Source organism: Lagenorhynchus albirostris, chromosome 9, assembly GCF_949774975.1.
Source record: "Lagenorhynchus albirostris chromosome 9, mLagAlb1.1, whole genome shotgun sequence".
NCBI lineage: Eukaryota > Metazoa > Chordata > Mammalia > Artiodactyla > Delphinidae > Lagenorhynchus > Lagenorhynchus albirostris.
The window spans coordinates 78,978,374-79,001,065 of NC_083103.1; the positions used below are offsets into that span (position 1 = coordinate 78,978,374).

Below are 22,692 nucleotides of genomic sequence, written 5' to 3' on the forward strand. Positions count from 1 at the left end.
CATTGGAAGGAATTTTCAGTGTATAGTGTCTTCATTTTCAATGTAGTTGATATTATCACACTAAATAAAAACCAGATATACCTGTTTCTCACAGTTTTATGGGGGATATTTTCTTCTTTGAATTGTTTCAAAGGTCCAAGAACAACTTGAAACCACTTTCGTCTTAGGAAATATATATTAAAAACAGTTTGTTTTGGAAAGACTTGTGTACACAACTTGTTCACTGCTTCTCCCCTCTGAATTCACCTTTTTATATATCAAAGAAATTTGGTGGTGGTGTATTTTTTAGTTCTCATGTAGGACACTAAGGAGTAGGTTTCTCATATTTTCTAAAAGTGCTATTACACAGCAAGCATTCATACATTCTAATGACATGGTAGAAGACAAAAGTCTAAGGAATATCTCACAAGGTTGTGGAAATAGAAATACCTAGGTCTTGCAAACCATGTTTTCTTTTACTGAGAATCCAGTTCTGTATGTTCATAGATCAGTAGAGCCTTATTACAGGGTATATAACTGGGTCTCTGACCAGCTGAGCCAGGATTGCCCATGGGTTCTCCACACATTTGTATTGTGTTAATTCACATGAAAAATTTCAACTTGTTCAACTTTTTGTTCTTTATATTTGGCTTCAGAAGTATAAAATAATATGGAAATTACTTCTAAAGAATAAGTGATAATTATTTTATTCTTTATTTTTAATTATTATCATTGCATTTATTTTTATCTCTACTTTTTTTGTTTGAAAATAGATGTCAGCTCATGGATAATCTGTGATGGTGATATTGACCCTGAATGGATAGAATCTCTGAATTCTGTTCTGGATGATAATCGATTACTCACTATGCCCAGTGGAGAAAGGATTCAGTTTGGCCCAAATGTTAACTTTGTATTTGAAACTCATGATTTAAGTTGTGCCTCACCAGCCACAATATCTAGAATGGGAATGATCTTTCTTAGGTGAGAGCATCTGCATACACTGTATTAGAATATTCTTCAATTATTATTTTGGTTTTACAGCTAAGTGAAATAAGTAATGTATGGGTAATGTGTGAATATTTGTTTTCCTCATTCTTATTAACTTCTTTTTGTTTGTTAGGTTTTAATTCATTCAGAGAGTTCCTGTTTATTGCAGTTGAATTATTTCAGCAGTGTAGTTGTATCACAATTACTAAATAATTATTTTTTGTTTACTTAAATGAAACAGCAAGTATTTGTTTTCTTCTTTTTTCTATAACTTTTATTTAAATATTATGATTGAGTTCAGAGAAGTTTTACAAATTGGAAACTTCTTTACTTAATATTTTCTTTCTTCAGTGTATTTGGAAGAAGCTTGAAGAGCAAAAATAAATAACAAACTGATTTTAGATTTCATATACAGTAGTCACATACTAAAACATGGATATTTGAGCCAGTTTCTTCCCAAAATGAGTAATTAGAAAGTTTTCTTTTACCTTTTGAATTTATGTTTTAGAATTTCATATTTATCTGTCTATATAAAGTTCTCTACTCTTTTAGAATCATTTGAAACCATTTTCGATGTTATATGACACATGGTAGGGTTATCAAGTTCATTCAGATTGTTTCCAAAATTATTTAATTGCTTACTTCTTTGATAGTATTATAGGAAACATTTATATTAAACTAGCCATAAACTCCCAATTAATATTTTGAGGTATTATTTAAAAAATAATACAGCATTGGGTTTATAGCTTTTATAGCAGTATCCCACACAATTTATCTTATTTATTCAATGTATTCTTATAATCTTGTGAGAAAAATAGGATAAAAGGGATGTTTATCACTAAATTTTAAAATATTTATTGAATGCCCATTACCTATATGATGTTAAGTTAGGCATTTTAGGAGAGACAGCAAGAAAGGAGTAAAGCTAACAGTTATGAAGGGCTTATATTTATGAAGAGCTTGTCTTTATGGAGCATACGTTCACAAAGGAGATAATATAAATATAACAGCAATTATAAGCTAGAATATAAATGAAATAAGGGGTAAGTAGAATGCCATATTGTAGAGCAATATGCCTGTATAGCTGCATGTTGCTGTAGAGGATTTGAACATTGTTGGTGAACCAGATATTGTTTGTGAGAGGCATAATGAATATATATGATTTCATGTAAAATACAAAAACATATTAATTATTTTTAGTTGCCTTTTGATTAGATTGTACCTTAGTTTTAGGTTTTATTCATTTCTTCAGCAGATATTTGCACTTGCTATGCAATAGGCCAAATGAAGACCTTTTAATAATGAAAGCGAATGCTATTAATTATGCTGGGATAACTGATATAAATCAAGATTGTCTTAGACAAACCAAGACATGTAGTTGCCATGGGCACTGAGGAGATACTGTGACAACAAAGTCTTTATTCTGAAGGAGTTTAGCATCTTTGCTTTGTCTGTTTTGAGCTTATCAAATGTAATTTAAATATTTACCTTTGATCTTTTCATTTTTTCTTTTGCTTATTAAACTGGATAGAAATATGGGAGGAGAAATTCAGGGACTCAGTATTTACTCGTGTTGCTATGAAACACTAATAGAAGATGGGAAAAATGATAAAATTGTGAGCCCTTGTAACTTCTAAAATTATTAATTATGAGTTGTTTTTACTATAATTTTTATAAATATGCAACATATAATTTTGAATAAGATGTCTATATTATGTTTAATATCAATCATTGGTTGTTACTCATATAATTAAATGATTTGCTAAAAAATTATATTTTACTTTAGGATGATCTTCTAGTTTCAGTAGTGGCATGGGAATTTAGGTGTTTGGCTTTTTTGGGGACAGAAAAAGAAAAAGTACTTTTAAAGATCTGCATTAAGATGCAGTGCAGGCTTGAAGTTTAATGTGCATTTGAATCACCCAGGGATATTGTTAAAGTGAAGATTTTGCTTCATTAAGTCTGGGGTGGGACTTGGGATTCTGTAGACCACACTTTGGATAGGAAGGGTTTAGACCACTTTTTGGCTAACTTGTAGTTGTGTAATTCTGCTTTAATCTATACTTATAATGATATAGATGAAATTTATTTGCTTTATTTTATAGAAAATGACATATATATAATATATATATACCTGTATATGTGTATATATGTAGAAGTAATGTATACACACAATATGTATATATATGTAGAAGTAATATATACACATATACATATACAGAAGTAAATAAAGTGAATTCTCACATACTATCAGACAGAGTACATGTGTAGAATGTTTACTGGAGCAGAAATTTATTTTGAAAGTAAATTCACAATTTCTTTCTAACTAGTTTCTTACATGTTTGTTAATGTGTTTCAGTGATGAAGAGACAGATCTTAATTCTCTGATAAAATCTTGGTTGAGGAACCAGCCTCCTAAATATAGAAATAATCTTGAAAACTGGATTGGGGATTATTTTGAAAAGGCTTTACAATGGGTTCTAAAGCAGGTAAGATAATTATAATATTTCATAATTATTTAGGCAAGAAGTGTAATGATTGAGTGTTGCTTACATTTAACTGCTTTTTAGTATAAGAGCTCTGACAGAATATGAGGGTGGAGTGAGGGGTAGATGTCTTCATTGCTGTCCCACTGTATTTCATGGTATAACTTTTTATTGTGTTAGTCTTAAAACACTTTAATTCTTCCATCCACGATAGCTTGCACTGCTTGCCTAAAAATCTTGAACATTGGAATGCCTTTCTAAGTTTTACTAGCAAACCCATCTTGCTGTCACATTTTACTGTGTCAATAAATATCTGCATATATGTCATGCTAAAAATAATGACAAGTTAATACTAAAGTAGAGAAAGAATGGTGAGTTATTTATAACATTATTAAAACATTTGTTTATTCAACAAAAATTTATTGAATATCTAATAGACGCCCTAGACAAGACTTTGTGAGGTGAACATTAACAGGACAATCACTATCCCTGCGAAGGGTTTGTCTCATGGAGGAAAATGACATGTAAAAAGATAATCACAATATAACAGGATGAAGAAAGTATTGCTGCCTTCTAGGAGAATTTTAAAAAAGGAGATCACATTTAATTTTGAATTTGAAGCATGAATAGAAGTTTAGTGTGCAAAGAAGACAATTTTCATGTATCTACATGATTTTTTCAAATTTTCTTGGTTTTTCTGTCATTGCTTTTATAAAAAACATGAACATATAAAAATAGAGGAAATAAATAGCAAAGAGGATTTTTTTTTAAGTATCTGATTATTAATCTGAACTTGATTTAGAGGTCAGTACTTGGGGTTGAACAAATCATGTAGAGAAATGGCAATCTCACGTTAGTTTTCTAAACTTTTTTTGTAAGGATGAATGATGGAGGAGTAGGGATTTGGGAGGAAATGATGCAAATGAGATAGGTTTTCCTGGAGACTTCAGGGAAGAACCACTCCCACCAGCCCTCAGTATGACTGAGCTGTCTACCTCTTTGTGCTTCTGCAGCAATGTACTGTGTCCTTCAACTATATTATAATTGCTTTCATTCAACTATAAGCACCTTGAGGGCAAGGACTAAGCCTGTTATAGTCCTTGTTGTATCCCCAGAACCAAAGTTTGTTAATAACAGAGTAGTGAATCAGAGTATATGAGCTTAATTAAACACCTGATGCCTATGTTTGTAGCACCTGTTCAGTAGGTGTGTTGTTATTTCATTAATATAAAACATACAGAGCCTAACAGGACTCTCCAATGCAAATACCTTGAGGTCATTTACTTGCATGCTGTTAGTGTTAGAATGAGAAATATAATACTAGATAGAATGTATTTTAAAAAAGGGGTTTGTGACTATAGAAATGATAACAGGATAAGACTATTAAACCATAGAGTGGATACCAAAGATTCAGTTAGAAAATAAACTAATTCTGTTCTGAGGTCAGTTCCCTGTTATTTTTTGAATTTTTTTTTATGTGTTGAGTGTTCCTTCTTTCTTTATTCTGTGCTTTGTTCACCATGTTCAGATTCTGAGAGATATACTATAATGAATGCTCTAGTCAAGTGCTGATTTTATTTATAACTAGAGCTTTACTTTCTTGTATTTAGCAAATCAGGCAATCTAGAAGAAAATATGTACGTTTCCTTTATCTTGCCTTTAAAGCCTAGAACTCTTAGTATGGCCTAAGCCATTGGATTTCTACTCATCTCCTCCCTTTTTCCCATTTTTCCACCTATTTCTCCATTCTTTGAAAAATATTTATTATGCAGGCAGAGTGCTTTTTAAAGAAAATTTAAATTGGGTCGTTTTATTCTCTTAACGTTTAAAGGCACTGAAAATAAAATTTGCACTCCTTACCACGGCCTGTACAATTGCACATACCCTGGCCCTTGCCTACCTTTCTGACTTGAACCGCTCTTCCTTTGCTTACTCAGGCATAAGCGTCTTTTAAGTCCTTAACTACGCCAGTGGCTTACCATTGCATATGCTGTGTTCTCTGCATGTCAAATAGATCTCATTCTTTTAATGTTAGCTTAAATGTCACCTTTTTCAAAGAGACCTTGAGCCCGCAATCTGAGTTATCCTTTCTCAGAATACACTCTTCCTCTGCTCTATAGCTTCTGCCACAATGTATTAACCATCTCCTCTACTAGACTTGACTTCCATTAAGACAATTGCTCTGTTTAATTCACCTTTTAAAAAAAATACCTAGCACCACATACAGATCCTAATGCATAATTGGTTCTCAGCAAATACTTAGAGAAAGAATGAGAACGCTTTCCTCTTCTAACTCCCTGGCAGTTACACAGGGCCCCAAAGGCCCATAGATCAAAATCATGTATACCACCAGAGTCCAAAAGTTTCATTTTAAAATTCTGTGTAGAGAAAAAGTTCCAAATTGTTTTTAAGCCTGCTTTTACTTTTCTTTCTTGTCCAGAGCCATTAATCTAGCCCTTGCCTCTAGCTTCTTTTCTATCAGCAAGAGGAAATGAGGGACTATTACTTTTAGACCAATGCTCATTGATTTACCTTATTTTTTAAAATATTCTTCAGGTTTAGGAAGTAAACAGTGTATCTATTTGAGGAATCCAGCACTTTCAGCTAGAAATACACAATTGTGTTTTTATGATTACTTTTTATTTTCAAAGTTTATGTATATAAATTGAAATCTAAACATTCTATAACTTGAGTAGGGGGATTAATTTAAAGATGATCCTTGAAAAGATAAGTAAACATCAATCTGTGTATGGTTCTAATTTACTGGTTAATATTTACCTTTTGTCTGTAACATGGATTTCAATCAACAGAATGACTATGTGGTAGAAACAAGTTTGGTTGGGACTGTGATGAATGGTTTATCACATCTCCATGGATGCAGAGATCATGATCAATTTATTATTAATCTCATAAGGGGGCTGGGTGGAAATCTGAACATGAAGTCACGTCTGGAATTCACCAAAGAGGTAATACACATTTAAAGCCTATGTTTAGTCAACATTTTTTGTCAATTTTCATTGATCCTTGGTATAGAACTTTAAAATTTTGAAATTATGCATTTAATACAATAATAATGCATTTATATACAGATCTTCCTCGAATTATGATGGAGTTACATCCAGATAAACCCATCATAAGTTGAAAATATCCTAAGTCGAAAATGCATTTACTACACCTAACCTATCAAATATCATAACTTAGTCTAGCCTGTCTTAAAGTGCTCAGAACACGTACATGAGACTACACTTGGGCAAAATCCTCTAACACAAAGCCTATTTTATAATAAAGTGTCAAATAGAATGTAATTTCTTGACTGTTATACAGAAAGTGAAAAATAGTATGGTTGTAAGCATATCAGTTGTTTACCCTGGTGATTTTGTGGCTGACTGCCCGAGCTGCAGTTTGCTGCCACTCACTGCCACTGCCCACCATCACAGGAAGGTATCTTACCACATTATCGCTAGCCTGGGAAAAGATCAAAATTCAAAGTACGGTGTTTACTGAATTCATATCACTTTCGCCCTATTGTAAACTTGAAAAATCTTTAAGTCGAGCCATTGTAAGTTGAGGACCGTCTGTATAAGTACATAGGTACATGTATACTTATTTTCTCCTTTGATTGAACTAGTTTGTGATATATTATGATATTAAAATTTTATAAAATATTTAATAGGCTAAAGTTCTGACTATACCTTTTTTGTTAGATATTTTTGATACTTAGCTATGTAAATAAATATAATTATTTTATTCATTTTTAATCTTAAAATAACATATTTTTAATCATTTTTTTAACCAGAAGAGTTTTAGCAGTTAGGAATGCTTGGATGGAGTAATCATTATAAATCTTTTCTTTATTAAATGCAAAGGTATATTTCAGCCACGTTTATAAAACTAAATTTTACATATTAAGGAATTTCTTCCTATTGGCCTCTGTTGAAATACTTGAACACGTATTCCTTTGGGTTGGCTCCAACATTATGTTCTGCATTTTTATCACTTTGTTTCATTGATATCACCATTTATTGCTTTCTCTGTTCTGTTTTTCTTTCCATGGCTGTTCTGTTGCCTCTGTTACCAGATGCTTCTCATTGCTACCACTCAATGTCATATTATATGCTGCTTTTAAGCAGACATTTTATTGCCAAAGTTTAGAATAAAGCTGTTAGGGGCTAACTCTCTGCTGTGTATCTGTGCAGATAACAGTTTTTTGTGTAAGAAAGAAGAACAAGTTGAGAGCAGTGGTGGTGACAGTGGAATGTTCAGTACCAAAATGTACTGGAAATTAAAGGTCTAGGAGTCCTACATTGTACAATTTGTAATTTAGTGTTCATAAGAATTCAATTAAAAGTTGAATATATTTATACAACATATGTGTGAACCAGATGACTTTTATTTGCTTAAATGATCATTCAGAGAGTAATATTTCAGATAAAATGTTACTATAATTATTAAGGATATTAGGTGAGTTTAGTGCATGTGAACTTTTTTATTTTTAAAGTAAGATGATTCTCTTTGGAGGATTTACTTTAAAGAATTAAAATTTCACATACTCTGTTTGGAGCACTGTATATGAAAACCTATCACAACTTTTTCCTCTTAAGGTTTTTAATTGGGCACGAGTATCTCCTCCAGACCCTCACAAACCAATGGACACCTACTATGACTTGAGTAGAGGACGATTAGCATCTTATGTGCTGAAGAAGCCAGAAAACTTGTCTGCTGATGATTTCAGTAATAGCCAAACTCTTCCAGTCATTCAGACTCCTGACATGCAACGAGGTCTAGATTATTTCAAACCTTGGTTAAGTTCTGATACTAAACAGCCATTTATTCTTGTCGGACCAGAAGGATGTGGCAAAGGGTAAGAGGAGAAAAATGTTAATCGAGGTGCATATTGTGGATTTATGCTTCTCTCCTGTTTTAAAATGATTTAACAGCTTTTGTTACCTTTTTTTTGGTTAAAGTAGCATTTACATTTTCATGAAGGACTCTTTATTGTCACTACTTGTAAAGATAATATGACTATAGAGAAAAATATGTCCTTTTTTTCTGCCGAGTTATGTGTTTTCCAATGGAATTAGAAGAAGATACTCTTAAAAAGAATCTGTGCGTACAATCATAAAAAATGAATACCTGATGTACTCGCAAACTACTATATGCTGTAGTTATAAAAAATGAATCTTGAAGTTAGCTATTTAAAAATAGCTTTTAATTCAGTGGAATTCAACCTATTTTTAGTGCCTCCTGAGTGTAGTTTTTTGGAAATAAAGGAAATATGGATTATTATTTTCACATTTCTAGCAATAATTAAACAATTCTGTAAAGTCATAGTAATTTTTTTTTAACTTGGAGGACTTAATATTTTAAAATCTTTCCTTCAACTGTGGGGAAACAATACTTTTTATGTGTACTTTTTCAAACTGAATTATTTCTGTGAACTGTGATTTTTTTTTTTTTTTTTTGCTGAAAGAGTCCCAAGAATGCCTTAAAATATGAATTAATTCTTTTTCCACTCTAAAAATTAGAAAGCTTACCTTCATAGCTATGGATAGTTATGGAAACCATATCTATTTTTACCACTTTTCCCTTAAACATCATATGTAATTTAGAAACTAAAATATTTAAAAATAGAAATTTTGTATTGAATATAGAAAGTATTTTATTGGTTGCATTTGTGAAGTCAAATGTTTTATATCTTTCTCAGGATGCTGCTCAGGTATGCCTTTTCCCAACTCCGGTCCACTCAAATTGCTACAGTTCACTGTAGTGCGCAAACTACTTCTCGGCATCTCCTGCAGAAACTGAGCCAGACTTGCATGGTAATCAGTACTAACACTGGTCGAGTGTATAGACCAAAAGACTGTGAGAGACTTGTTCTGTACTTAAAAGATATCAACCTACCCAAGCTTGATAAATGGGGGACCAGTACTTTGGTAGCTTTCCTGCAGCAGGTGGGTCTTATCACTTGAAGTGTTTTGATATAATTGGAAACAATTTAATTTCATTAACTTTTCTTGTAGATAGAAAATCTGCTTTCCATTTTAGGGCTAGTTTTATCTAGCATGTGTCATGGAAATTAAACTCTTGAAGCATCTCACACTTGTTCCAGGGCTACTTTCTTTGATCTTCCTCCATCTAAAGATTAGTATTACATCAAGATGATATATGACAGAAAGAGTAAAAACAACCTTTACCCTACACCATTTACCTACCCTTTATTCCTAAAAAATGGAGAAAAGCAGAAGCTGGGGATGGTGCTGGAGCTGGGGAAGTTTTTGCTGCATTCTTTTAGGTATGCATTCTTCTGAGAGCAGTTAGACTTCCTCAGTCATGCTTCAGTCACTGTGGAAGATTTTTTTTCTTTATGTGATTTACATCACATTAGAAACTCTAAATTCTAAATTAGAGCTTAATATACTCATTTTGGTTCACATTTTGCTTTTCTATATAACTGAAGAATATAATAAAATATTTATAGAAAAAATATTATCCTTATATTTCTCCTGATTTCTTTCACTTTTTTTTTTTTTTTTTGCCATACGTGGGCCTCTCACCGCTGTGGCCTCTCCCGTTGCGGAGCACAGGCTTCGGACAGGGGGCGCAGGCCCAGCGGCCATGGCTCACGGGCCCAGCTGCTCCGCGGCATGTGGGATCTTCCCGGAACAGGGCACGAACCCGTGTCCCCTGCATCGGCAGGTGGACTCTCAACCGCTGCGCCACCAGGGAAGCCCTCTTTCACTTTTTTTTTTTTTGATAATTGCTGGTGGATTTATACTATCACCTGGATTTTAACATTTATTTGAAAAGCATTTTAAAAATGAGGATAATTCAGCTAACATTAATTGAACACAGAGTCTTTAAAAACAAAATTTTTATTGGAGTATAGTTGATTTACAATGTTGTGTTAGTTTCTGCTGTACAGCAAAGTGAATCAGATATACCTATACATATATCTACTCTTTTTTAGATTCTTTTCCCATATAGGTCATTATAGAGTATTGAGTAGAGTTCCCTGTGCTATACAGTAGGTCCTTATTAGTTATCTATTTTATACATAGTAGTGTGTATATGTTGATCCCAATCTCCCAGTTTGTCTTCCCCCCATTTCCCAGTAACCATAATCCTCTGATGATGATTGCATTTGGAAACAATTGAATTTTATGCAAAATATATCATGATTAGAAAATCTTAAGCATAAAACACCTAAATATATTTATTTTCAAATAGGTATTGACATATCAAGGATTTTATGATGAAAATTTGGAATGGGTTGGTTTAGAAAATATTCAAATTGTGGCTTCTGTGTCAGCTGGAGGAAGACTGGGAAGACATAAGCTTACTACCAGATTTACTTCTATTGTTCGTCTTTGTGCTGTAGAGTACGTATCATTGTATTAAAAGATTTTTTTGACTTAGGGAGACATACATTGCATTTTATGAAAGGTATATATTAATGGTATTACTTCAAAATGTAGAATATAAAAATAGTCAAACTTAAGCTCTGATGTTAGTTTTTTCCTATCCTTCCTAAACTGTAGGCAGTAATTTAGGGTGATGAAGGCTTTAATCAATGCTTGTTATATATTAGAAACAAAACAACTGCTTTGTATTGTCTCTAAATGTCAATCTCAGGAATCTGAACGGTGAGTTTTAGATTTAAATGTTTTATGGGTTATTTAAAGCAAAAATACAATCAAATTTTATGTAGATAACTAAAAAGAGAATTTAAATTTTAACAAAGTAGAGTTAGGTCATTTAGTGGCTTATAATATTAATCATAACATACCCATCCATCTCCATGGTCCATAATTGTTACATGGACTCGAATTTTATGACGCTAGGTCCTCTATTTTGCCTTACAAAATCTTGTTTTTGTGTTTTCATGCTAAACTGCCCCCGTCTATTAACATTCTTCTTTTAGAAATGTTACAGCAACCAATTAAGCTGTACTGAAATAGATTTTGCTTAGGGAGAAACAGGTTGATTTTATTTGTTGTTTTCTACTTCTGTAGTTCTAAGGTGGATTACTGTTCTTTGTACAGACTATACTTAATTCAAAATACTTTTTCTTAAGCAGAATTTTCCTTTGGCCCTTTCTAAAGATCAGTGGTCTTTTAAACAATTATGTTTTTAAGTAATTTCATTGGAATCCTCTATTAGAATCCTTAGTATTTGAAAACAGATAATTAGGGATCTGATTTAGTTGAAGTAACAATAGGGTCTGTGAGCCTGGCCTTAGCCGTTGAGTAAACCTTGGAGGTATTTAGGCCTTACAATTTGAAAACCACACAGTTTGAAAACCATTGCTATAACTTAACATTAAAATAATAATTTAGGGGGCTTCCCTGGTGGTCCAGTGGTTAAGACTTCGCCTTCCAATGCAGGGGGTGCAGGTTCGATCCCTGGTCAGGGAGCTAAGATCCCACATGCCTCGTGGCCAAAAAACCAAAACATAAAACAGAAGCAATATTGTAACAAGTTCAATAAAGACTTCAAATATGGTCCACATCTAAAAAAGTCTTAAAAGAAATAGTAGTTTAGAATGTTGATTTATTTCAACTTCTTATATGCTTTTTTTTAGTTACCCAGAAAGAGAGCAATTACAGACAATTTATGGAGCATATCTGAAACCAGTTCTACATAAAAATCTGAAGAATCATACTATTTGGGGTTCTTCATCAAAAATTTATCTCTTAGCAGGATCTATGGTACAAGTGTATGAACAGGTATATATTCACTTACATTGTAGTTTTCATGTCTATTGGTATTACTCCCAAAGGGCTACCTTTAATCCTGATTTGTGTTGATGCTCAGGCTTTCTTTTCCTGTCGTTTATTATACTTTTCTACTGGAGAGTGACTCTGTGAGGATAGATGTTTGTGTGTGTGTTATTCATTATTGTATCTTCTGGCATAGTTTCTAATAGACACCCCAAAAGTATTGAATGAATAAATCAGTGGGTAGATGGTCATTCTGCTTTGATTTCAAATTTAGTTTATTTACAGTGGGGTTCATCTTCTTTCCAAAACTAGATCTTTCTCCTGACTTCTGTCAGTTTCTGTCTTTCAGGCTTCAAACCCGAGAGTAGTTCTTGATGTTTATTTCTTTCCTTTTATCTGTGAGGAAATGTCTAAAATATTCTGATAAAGTGGGGTGATACTTGAAAATAGGCATTAAGGATGCAGAAGATATTTATTGAGTACCTTCTCTTTCCAGTGCTAGTCCTAGGGATACAAAGATGACTGAGTCACTATTCCCTAGAAATGCACAGTCTAATGAGGAACCTGATCATATAAATAAACTATTAACACAGGGTAGTAAGTCTATCAATAACAATATGCACCAGTTGTAGAGATAGCATGGAAGAGGGAGTGAATAGCTTTGTTGTGTGTAGTAGATTTTTTTTTAAACATCTTTATTGGAGTATATAATTGCTTTACAATGGTGTGTTAGTTTCTGCTTTATAACAAAGTGAATCAGCTATACATATACATATATCCCCATATCTCCTCTCTCTTGCATCTCCCTCCCACCCTCCGTATCCCACCCCTTTAGGTGGTCACAGAGCACTGAGCTGATCTCCCTGTGCTATGCGGCTGCTTCCCACTAGCTATTTTACATTTGGCAGCGTATATATGTCCATGCCACTCTCTCACTTCGTCCCAGCTTACCCTTCCCCCTCCCCATGTTCTCAAGTCCATTCTCTACGTCTGCATCTTTATTCCTGTCCTGCCCCTAGGTTGTTAAGAACCTTTTTTTTTTTTTTAGATTCCATATATATGTGTTTGCATATGGTATTTGTTTTTCTCTTTCTGACTTGCTTCACTCTGTATGACAGACTCTAGGTCCATCCACCTCACTACAAATAACTCAATTTCGTTTCTTTTTATGGCTGAGTAATATTCCATTGTATATTTGTGCCACATCTTCTTTATCCATTCATCTGTCGATGGACACTTAGGTTGTTTCCATGTCCTGGCTATTGTAAATTTTAAGAGGAGATGAAATGTGGTCTAAGGTTTGAAAAATAAAGAGAAATTCACAAAGTGGCTGGAGGTGAAAGAGGGTCTTCTTGGGTAAAGGGAATAGCATGTGAAAGTTATGGAAGTGTTTGTGGAGGATGCTTTTTATAGTATTGGAGTAGAAGTGGGGAAAAATAAAGCTATGTTTTTCTAAATTAGTTCAAATGTTAGGCAGTCAAGGCCAGAATAAGAGCAGTAGCTCCATCCGTAGAGAGGAAGGGAGAGGCTCTTCTCTCGTTGGTTATATTGTGGCACTTTGATTTGTTAAAAGTTTAATGATTTCTTGAACACAAGATGGCTCTGTGGGTCCCACCATTATAAAATGGGTCTATCTTACACCCATGAGCACCTTGGAATTATAACTACCATTTTATAAAATTTAGGTTAGCTTTCCTTGAATTCCTTTCTTTAGCAGGGCTTTTTAACCTTTCATTTTATTTTTTTCCATGGACAACCTTTGACAGTTTGTTGAAGTTTATGAACAACCTCTCTTAGATACTGTTTTTAAATGCATAAAATATAGAATACAAGATAACTGAGGAAATAAGTAATATTGAAATACAGTTCCAGCCACTGGTAGAAATTGACATTCCTATGAATTTAAGGTGACTGAAAAATTTATAGCATGATTATATATTTAAGAGAGTAGACAGATCTTTTACTATATTTTTTTCAGGTGCGGGCCAAATTTACAGTTGATGATTATAGCCACTATTTCTTTACTCCTTGCATCCTTACCCAGTGGGTTCTTGGCTTATTCAGATATGATTTAGAAGGAGGTAAGTTTTGCTTTTATGATTTCAAATCACTTATCTCTCTTTAGAATATCATACTGTGTGTGTGTGTGTGTGTGTGTTTATGCTGTATATGTATATTATATTTGTAATAGATAAATGAGTATTGTAATTATAGTATTTTAAAAATTAAAATGTTAATATTAAATTTAAACGTGATATTAGAATTATGATATTTTATTATGCTTCCTCTCCTAAAGTATGATTGTCACTATTAAAACTTGATCTGGAAAAAAATGTAATTGTTATCCTTTGTAGCCAAAGCATGTTTAATATGCTCTTGGGGATTGATATTTTTATTGAACAACTAGAAATAATAGAGTTTAATCCTTTAAAGAATCAAAAAAGTTTACCAACTCATTAACAAAATGAATTTTAACTCTTTTTCCCTTTATTCTATTTATCTGATGCCAAAATAATGGTATGTAGATTCTCATTCTCTATTTCTTTCTAATATTATGTTGAAAGAGACCATTTTTAAATCATTTGAATTTTATTATAATTAAAGAAAATTTTGCCTTTTTTAGGATCCTCAAACCATCCTCTAGCTTACGTATTAGAAATTGTGGCATATGAAGCGCGGCGCTTATTTCGTGACAAAATTGTTGGTGCAAAGGAACTTCATTTATTTGACAGTATTTTAACATCAGTGTTTCAAGGAGACTGGGGCTCAGATGTACTAGACAATATGGCAGGTAATATAGTTACAGAGTTTATGTAAATATATAAAAGTTATGAGCACTTTCAGTTTTTTTCTTACTGATAGCATGATTTCATATATCTAAACAAATGAAAACTTTGGATAATTTATATATGTATTACTGAATCACTTTGCTGTAGAGTAGAAATTAACACAGCATTTTAAATCAACTATACTTCAGTAAAATTAATTAAAACAAAAACGCTAAGACTTTGGAAATTTTAATGTTTTTACCGTAAGAGGCTGCTCTGTCTTCTTTGCTAGATTTCAATAATTATGTTCCAAACAAAATATGATGACGATAATTGTTTTCTTGGAAACGGTTGTTCAGACCGTAATGTTTAACATTTGCAATTCAAAACTGTATTTCCTGAAGGACTTTTACTAATAAAAATAGCCATATATGTGTGATATTTAAAGATCATAGTGAAAATCCATATTTGATTATAATGAACTTTCGCTTGAGAAAGTGACTCATTCCTGTCACTACTCATAATGTCATTAGCACAGAACTTCTTATGTACCCTCTTATCAGCTTCACCCATTATTATGATAAACAAAGCATAGCACCAGTCAAAGGAGCTATGTTGCATTTGCAACTATTGCTGCTTAATGACCAATTTGCATTATGAAATGCTGTGGGAGTGATGCATATAAAATGAAAATCAACATGTTGAAAAGGCCTTTGACAGAGGATGACTGTAATATGGAACTCTTTCCTAATAAAACTGCTTTCAAGCTACAAAATGAATTTCTATTCTATTAGAGTGTAAGGCAAGCCTTCAAAAATATTTCATATAATACATTATGTTGTATCTTTCTAGATTTGATATTGGTTCCAGGGTCATAATGACGTAAGCCAAGGGGAGTCTTGAAGGTGAAAAGGATACTAAGATTGATAGAAGGAATTTTCTAGGTGTTGCTTGAGTTTTAGAATCAGGAAATAAGTTCAAAAGAACCTAAGACAGGATGAAATGCTGAGAGAAGCCTGTTAATAGTTCAAAGTTGGCTTGATTTTGAGTGAGGTTTTATGTCATTGTGGCGTGTAGTTTTCATGGCTTAGCATGGAGAGGCTCTTGTTCTAAAATGCTGCCATGTTTCTCAGTCTAAAAATTGAGTTAATAGTGTCTTGTCTTGCAAAGAAAGTGACATATCCTTTGGGCATTAGATAGTATCAGTGTCTTATCTGAATTCTCTAGAATTTGGTATCTTTTAGAGTCTCCTGTGTAGGACTCAATCATATTTTTTTCTCAGTATTTTACTTTTTAATGAAGGGTTGCATTTAAAAAAAAATACAGGCTTGATATATGTTAGATCCAGGCAAATATGATTTTCACATAGTAGAATATTAAGAAAAATTATTAAGAAAAATTTTGGATGCTTAAAAATTTTAAGTATCCAAAATTAAAAATTTAATTTTGGATACTGAAAAATAAACTAGATACATTCTTGTGCTCAAGAAATTTGTAATCTAATGGCAGATACAGATGTGAAAGTCCTTGCTTACAATGATAACTATTGCTAATATGTTTAGGTGCCACAAAGATTTATGCAAATAGATGGTTAAACTGGTAAATACAATAGAGCATGAAGTGTTTTACAATTAATATAACTTTTCTGAATATATTTGGGATAAATGTTGGATATTAGGGGTGTAGAAGAGTAGAGACTAATTCCTTTTTGAGGAAGTTACTTTGAAATTTTTTATTTTGAGATAATTGTAGATTCACATACAGTTGTAAGAACTAACAGAGAGAGAACACATGTACTTTTTACTTGTTTTCCTTCAACTCTGGCAAAAATAATATAATATCACAACCAGGATATTGACATTGATACAGTTAAAATGGATCAACTCCTCTTCCATCCCCTGGAAACCACCCATCTTTTCTGTGTTCAATTTTGTCATTTCAACAATCTTATTTTCAATCAGAATAATTCTCTGGAGATATATGCAGGTTCTTGAGTGTTTCAGTAGTTTGTTCCTTTTTATTGCTGAGTAGGTATTATATTTAGACATGCTACCATTTCTTTCACCATTTACTTGTGGAAGGGCATCTGAGTTGTTTTCAGTTTTTGGCTATTAAGAGGAAAGCTGCTGTAGGCATTTATGTACAGGTTTTTGTGTGGAGATTTTTGTTTCTCTGAGATAAATGCTCAGGAATGCAGTTGCAGGGTTGAATGATACTTGTATGCTTAGTTCAAAAAAAAAAAACCTGCCACACTGTTGTCTAGAGTAGCTGTATTTCAGTTTACATTTCCATCAGCAATTTACGAGTGATCCAGGTGCTCCACATCCGTGCCAGCATTGGGTGTTGTCAGTATTTTCTTATTTTAGTCATTCTGATAAGTGTGGACTGATAGGTCATATTGGTTTTATTTTGCATCTTGCTGACAGCTAATGAAGTTGAACATCTTTTCATATGATTAATTGTCTTCTGTCTGTCCTCTTCAGTGAAATGTCTCTTTATGTCTTTTGCCCATTTTCTAATTGGATTTTTTTTAATATTGAGTTTTTAGAGTTCTTTCTGTATTTTAGATACTATTCTTTTGTCACATATGTGGTTAGCAAATATATTCTCCACTGTGTAGCTTGTCTTTTCATCTTCTTAATAGAGTCTTTCACAGATTAAAAAAGGTTTTAATTTTATGAAGCTCAATTTATTAATTTTTCTTTTTAAGGATTTTTTGGTGTCAAGTTTAAGAACTCTGTCTAGTCCTAGATTTTGAAGATTTTCTCCACCTTTTTTTCCTAAATACTGTATAGTTTTATGTTTTAAGTTAGTGGTCCATTTTGAGTGAATTTCTGTGTAAAGAGTGAGACTTAGGTCACGGTTCATTTCTTTGCCTATGGTTGTCCACTTGTTCCAGCACCACTTGTTGAATAGGCTACCCTTCTGCCTTGAATTGCTTTTGCACGTTAGTCAAAAATTAATTGTGTAACTCTGTTTCTGGGTTCCTGATTCTGTTCCATTGATGTATATGTCCTTCTGCCAGTACCACCCTGAGTTGATTGCTGTAGCTGTATAATAAGTCTTAAAATTCGATTGACTGATTCCTTCTTCTTTAAAATTGTTTTAGCTATTTGCCTTTCCATATAAATTTTAGAATAATCTTGTATATATAAACAATGTTGCTGAGATTGTGGTAGGAATTGTATTAGTTCTGTGTATTGGTTTGGGAAGAATTGACCTCTTTATTATGTTGATTTTTCCAATCCATGAACATAATATATTTGTCCATTTATTTAGATACTCTTTGCTTTTTTTCATCAGTGTTGTATAGTTTTCAGCATAAGTCCTATAAGGTATTTTGTTAGATTAACACCTAAGACTTTAATTTTTTGGAACAATTACAGGAAATCAAACTGTATCTTAAAGGATACAATTAAGTGAAGAAGAGGGGAAGGGCATTCCAGACAAAGGAAAAAGCATATGCAAAGAATCAAAGGTTTGAGAAAACTGGGGTATATATTGGAGTACAGAGGGAGATAAGAGATTCAAGCAGTCAGTGGAGCCAAATTGAAGCCAAACTGCAAAGGGCCTTGATTAGGAAAAGTTTTTCTTTTAAGGCAGTGGGAAGCTATATGTGATATTGGAGTGCAGTGGTACTATCAGATTTTATTTTTGTGTTTGTTGCTCTAGTAGCAGTGAGGATATATTTGATGGGGTAAAGGCTTGTAGCAGGGATATGAGGTAAGAGGATGCTGCAATAGTCCAGCTGAGAAATGATGAGATATGAAGATAATGAGTTCAGTTTTATGCATGTGTTTGAATGTTTACAAGCTTTTTGAGTGTCTTTTGGGAACCTACATAAAGTTTATCAGTTCTGTGAGGGCAGAAATTATGTTTGTCTTATTCATTACTTATCTCTAACAGGAAGTACAATGTTTAAATACAGGTCTGTGATAGATAAGTGTTTAATGAATGAATGCATGAGTTACATGTCATTAAGCAATTCGAAATATGGGACTAGACTAGAGCTGGGAGACTTGCCTAGAGATACGTAGTGAATCGGTTTTTGGTGTATATTTAGATAGTTGATAATCTAATCCACAGAATAAGATTAAATAATTCCAGAGGAGTATTTAGAATTAAAGCATAATAGGCTGAATTTGGATCCCAGTGAAAATAAAAATATAAGGGATAACACATGCCACAGAGCGGCTGGGCCCGTGAGCCATGACCGCTGAGCCTGCACGTCCGGAGCCTATGCTCCACAACGGGAGAGTCCACAGCAGTGAGAGGCTCGTGTACTGCAAAAAAAAAAAAAAAAAAAAAAAAAATATATATATATATATATGGGATAAATAGAAAACTGAAAAGGAGTAGTGGTTGTGGCTTGATGAGCACGGTAATATAGATTCAAGGAAAAAAGTTCCATTAAGGAGATGCACACAAGTCATGTTGGGATAATGACTACAACGAAGGTTTGGATTTCGCAATTAGGGTAGCATTGTTGTTCCCAAATAAGAGTTTAGTATAGTGGTTTTGGCAAGTAGAAGATAATGTGAGAAATATGATGGAGAAGGAAAGAAGAACATGAGGTAGCTTGGGGTCTAGGGAAGGTTTGCTGAGCGCAGCATATGACAAGGTGGATACTGATGGAACAGTCTCCCAGAGGAATTGGGAGGCGAAACTTCAATAGAATGGTGAACAGATTTTCCTTGTGTGGTAACAGGAACACTGCTGTAGATAAATTTAAGGGAAGTTTGTGGGATTTTTATTTTCTAATTAAAATTTGGTTAATTTTTCTTTTATTTTAGAAGTCAGGGCTCTTGATGATATTAGTAAATCTGTGTTCTTTTTCAAGAATAATTTTGAGATTGTTTTATTTATTTGCCAATTCAAAGTAATTAATCTTTGCCTTTCTGGGGATGTTCTTATTTGGACTAATTAAGTTAAAAACAGTTTAGTGTGAAATATATCTACTGATGCTCCCATTATGATTAACACACATAAAACAAAAATATCTTTCATTTCTACAGATAATTTCTATGTTACATGGGGAGCTCAACATAATTCAGGAATAAGGTCAGCCCCAGGACAACCTTTGCCTCCACATGGAAAACCACTTGGAAAACTAAATTCTGCAGATCTTAAGGATGTTATTAAAAAGGTATAATATGAATAGTGAATTTGAATTGGGATTTGGTTATGATTAAAGCCATTTTCAAAATATTTATTGTAAGTTTTTGGAGGACATGAAGTGAAAGATCTTAGAATAGGCAAAAGCGGTTCGTATCTTTTGGAATTTAGCCCAGTGTGGCAGATCTAAGTAGGTGCACATGCACTTACACAGATTAGTGTAAAATTGCTAGGATACATGCTGGAAAAAGGTATCTGAGGTTGGAACTATTAAAAAGGCTTAATATTAATTGGGAAATATAACTGCTAATATTATATTAACAGTTAATATATTAACTTCTCATTCTAGAGCAGTGGTCTCAAACTTTAGTGAGCATTAGAAACACTTTGAGAACCAGAAAATATTGATGGCTGGGTCCCATCCAGAGAAATCTGAATTCAATAGGTACTAATCTGAATCTGAAAACAATCAGAAGAGAATCCAAATTTCTGAGACACTTCCAAATGATGTTGATGCTGCTGGTTCACTGAAACTTTTAGTAGCACTGTCCTATGGAGTTTTGTTTGTTTGTTTTGTTTTTGAGATTAATTATAATAAAAAGAAACAGTATTATATATGATTACTTTAAAAATTAATATTTATAGTGGAAGTTAGTATGGATTTTATATCAAGAAAAGTCTTTCATGGTCTAGTAAATTTATTTGTTTGCCTGGAATGGATATTGAAAAGTTTGGGAATGTGCAAAAGTTGTTAAGTATGTGAAAGCTGTCCTTTCTCTCTTTCTTCACTCTATCACATAGCTCCTGGCAGGGCATGCTACCTCTTTGTGGGCTTTTGGTTCATTGCTGAGCTGTGTGTAAGAACAAGAGTTCACAAAATATCTTTAGGCAGTACGTTTTGAGAGTTTGGGGATTGTTTTATAGTCTGTGCACACTGATTTGTTGTGTAACAAGTGGTAAAAATTTGAGAGCTTTTGAAGTCTTTATAATTAACCTGCTATCTTACACTGCTTTTTACTAGTTATATTAATGGTGTTCAAAAGTAACTGACTGTTGTGGACGCGTGAACTTGTTTGACATCATGTAAATTTTTCATTACAAAGTGCCATAAAGCTGGATTACTGGATAGATAAAAGAGTGTGAAACAACATGAATACACTTAACCCCTTTTCTTGAGTGCACCAAAAATATAATCTCTTAATCTAGATAACTAACATTTTATTATGTAATTTGGACTTATATTAATTATATAATACGCTTTGTGATCTTTGAAGGGTCTTATTCATTATGGACGAGATAACCAGAATTTAGATATTTTACTTTTCCAAGAAGTCCTGGAATATGTGTCTAGGATAGACAGAGTGCTGAGTTTTCCTGGAGGTTCACTTCTGTTAGCCGGATGCAGTGGTGTAGGTCGTCGGACCATCACTTCTTTAGTCAGTCATATGCATGGAGCAGTGCTGTTTTCACCAAAGATTTCCAGGGGATATGAACTGAAGCAGTTCAAAAATGATCTCAAACATGTGAGTGACTCACAGTCTTTTGTTTTATTTGGTTTTAAATCACAGTTAGTTATTCAAAAAGCCTTTAAATCTCTGATATGCAACATAGTCTTTATTTTAATTTTGATGATTGTTTTCTCCATAATTGTTACAAAATTATGTTTTTAGCTCTCAGCACCCCAGATTATGGGATGTTATATGGATAGGTAAGATAAACAAAAAGATGGCATTTAGGACATATGTAGGTGTATTTAAAAATTATCCTCTAGATTTTAATGTCCTAGATGTAAAATAATTAAATTTCCTCCCAGTAGTATTTGTTTATGAACTGGATTTACTTTCCAAACTATATGGCTAAATTTTGATTATTCAGTGGATTTACTTTCTAGACTATATGGCTAAATTTTGATTACTCAAATATCAATCAATGAAAACAACTTAGTTTACATACAGAATGAAAGTTTTTACCTGTGCCAAAAATATTTAATGTGTACCAAAATGTGTTTTCTTATTGTGCAGGTGCTACATCTTGCAGGTATTGAAGCACAACAAGTAGTTTTACTTCTTGAGGATTATCAGTTTGTACATCCTACATTTTTGGAGATGATCAATAGCCTTTTGTCTTCAGGCAAGTAAATGGGTTCTATTTAAAGAAAATAAAAGTAATGTAAAAATTATTCAAGGAAAGTGATCTTATATAAAATTATGTTTCAGAGAACACTTGGCATAGCTTTTATTAAGGTGACATGGGATTAAACATTAAACATGCTCAGAGCAGGAGAACTGAGAAACCCTGTTTTTATAAAACCAAGATTGTGGAATTATATAAAAATGATGATTAAATATTGAATATTGATGAATATACTGAAAAATTGGCCCTCTTAACACACTTTTGGTGGGACTATTATAAGTTATAACCTTTTAGGAAAGTTATCAACCAGTACTTATTTAAAAAATGTGTTATACTGGGCTTCCCTGGTGGCGCAGTGGTTAAGAATCCGCCTGCTCGGGCGTCCCTGGTGGCGCAGTGGTTGAGAGACCGCCTGCAGGGGACGCGGGTTTGTGCCCCGGTCTGGGAGGATCCCACATGCCGTGGAGCGGCTGGGCCCGTGAACCATGGCCACTGAGCCTGCAC

General features: G+C 33.2%; 1 protein-coding gene across 2 annotated transcripts in view; it reads left to right on the top strand.

Moving 5' to 3' along the window:
- The window catches only part of DYNC2H1 (dynein cytoplasmic 2 heavy chain 1), a 372,064-nt gene that overhangs the window by 83,870 nt on the left and 265,502 nt on the right, over positions 1 to 22,692 (top strand). For both annotated transcript variants that reach the window (XM_060157926.1, XM_060157925.1), the window contains exons 39-50: positions 753 to 960; positions 3,326 to 3,455; positions 6,263 to 6,418; positions 8,054 to 8,313; positions 9,157 to 9,403; positions 10,680 to 10,831; positions 12,034 to 12,178; positions 14,151 to 14,253; positions 14,796 to 14,963; positions 19,956 to 20,086; positions 21,330 to 21,578; positions 22,077 to 22,185. In XM_060157926.1, the coding sequence (XP_060013909.1) occupies positions 753 to 960; positions 3,326 to 3,455; positions 6,263 to 6,418; positions 8,054 to 8,313; positions 9,157 to 9,403; positions 10,680 to 10,831; positions 12,034 to 12,178; positions 14,151 to 14,253; positions 14,796 to 14,963; positions 19,956 to 20,086; positions 21,330 to 21,578; positions 22,077 to 22,185 (2,058 nt within the window). The remainder of the gene's footprint in view (positions 1 to 752; positions 961 to 3,325; positions 3,456 to 6,262; positions 6,419 to 8,053; positions 8,314 to 9,156; positions 9,404 to 10,679; positions 10,832 to 12,033; positions 12,179 to 14,150; positions 14,254 to 14,795; positions 14,964 to 19,955; positions 20,087 to 21,329; positions 21,579 to 22,076; positions 22,186 to 22,692) is intronic.